General features: G+C 55.2%; 1 protein-coding gene across 1 annotated transcript in view; it reads left to right on the top strand.

Annotated features, from left to right (window-relative positions):
• The first annotated feature begins 1,213 nt into the window (after positions 1-1,213).
• SIX3 (SIX homeobox 3) overlaps positions 1,214-1,374 on the top strand; it is a 6,145-nt gene continuing 5,984 nt past the window's right edge. Inside the window, exon 1 of the mRNA XM_027776326.1 lies at positions 1,214-1,371. Within this exon, the coding sequence (XP_027632127.1) occupies positions 1,281-1,371 (91 nt within the window). The 5' untranslated portion in view covers positions 1,214-1,280. The remainder of the gene's footprint in view (positions 1,372-1,374) is intronic.

Genomic DNA, 1,374 nt, shown 5'->3' with positions numbered 1-1,374 from the left:
GGCTCCCGAAGCTCCTCCCTATCTCCTCAGGGAGGCAGCTGAATTCTAGGGGCGAACAAAGAATCCGGTTGCTTTTTTAAATGGTGAGAAGTGTAGTGTTGTTTAGACTGTTATTTTAAAATACAGAGTAATGGGGGACATCAGAGCTTCTTGGCCTGGAGTAAAGAGAAGCCCAGCAGATACAGACAGAGCTGGAGTGACTGTAGATGAGGGCACCGACCTCCAGCACCCTGGGTACTGGGCTCAGGCTCCCTGGCGCCAGATGCCCCCCAGAATCCTGGATCCCTGGCAGGCACTGAGGCCTGCAAGGCCAGGGTCAGAGCTCGGTGGGCCCCATGATCTCATCTCTCCTTTCTTCCTCGCCACTATTAGTGCTCACATAGGCAGAAAGAGGCAGCCCGACGTGCACACCATGTGCAAACCGTGCCTGCACGGCCGGCCCAGGACCTCTCCTTGCAGCGGGCTGGACTGCCAGCCTTCCTGAGGGGTGGGGAGCCTGTTGCCTCCCACCAAAATACCTCGTCCCAATTGCTCATCCCTTTCAACTACTCTGTGCCCATGGCATTTCGAATTTCTATATCAACTTCTTTGGAGAAAAGGGAAGAAAAAGGCTTAGGGATAGCGAGGGAAAAGAGGAGACAGAAAAGAGGCCACAGAAGAGGGGGAAGTGGCGAGATTAAGAGTTGCAAAGATTTTTTTTAAAAATTCTCTTTCTCCCCCTTCTCCCTCCTTCCCCCCCCCTCTGGCTAAGTGGTAAAACCGTCCTTACGTTCTCGGTATTGATTGGCAGGGCTGACAGTGATTGGCAGTGGTTGCTGTGGCAACGCCACAACGACACGCCGCAGACCAATAGAAAAGCGAAACAAAATGTTTCAATGCTGCACTCACTGTGGATTTAGGGGAGATATTATGAGGCTGTTGTCATTAGGGCGATTGCTGTGGAATCGCTGAATCTTGACTCGGCGGTGGTTGGCTCTCGCTCTCCTCTCTCTCTCTCCCTCTCTGTCTCGGGTTCTCTCTCTGCGCGCGCGCACCGGGCCGCTCTCCTTCCTCCCTCTCTATGTGGCTGCGCGGGTGTGTGTGTGTGTGGATGTGTGTGGGGTGTGGGTGTCCCTTACGCCCTTCCTCCTCCCCCTCCTCCTCCTTCTGCTCCCCCCTCCTTCCCCTCTCCTCCTCCCCCCTCTCCTCTCCCTCCTCCTGGTCCTCATCGCCCCTCTCCTCCTCTTCCTCCCCTCTCTCTTCCTCTCCCTGAATTTTCTCCTCTCCTCTCAGGTCAGTCCATGGTATTCCGCTCCCCCCTAGACCTCTATTCCTCCCACTTCTTGTTGCCAAACTTCGCCGATTCTCACCACCGCTCCCTACTTCTGGCGAGTA

This window comes from Tupaia chinensis, unplaced genomic scaffold (assembly GCF_000334495.1).
Source record: "Tupaia chinensis unplaced genomic scaffold, TupChi_1.0 Scaffold000661_1, whole genome shotgun sequence".
NCBI classification, from domain to species: Eukaryota; Metazoa; Chordata; class Mammalia; order Scandentia; family Tupaiidae; genus Tupaia; species Tupaia belangeri.
This window is presented reverse-complemented; position numbering and strand designations above follow the sequence as displayed.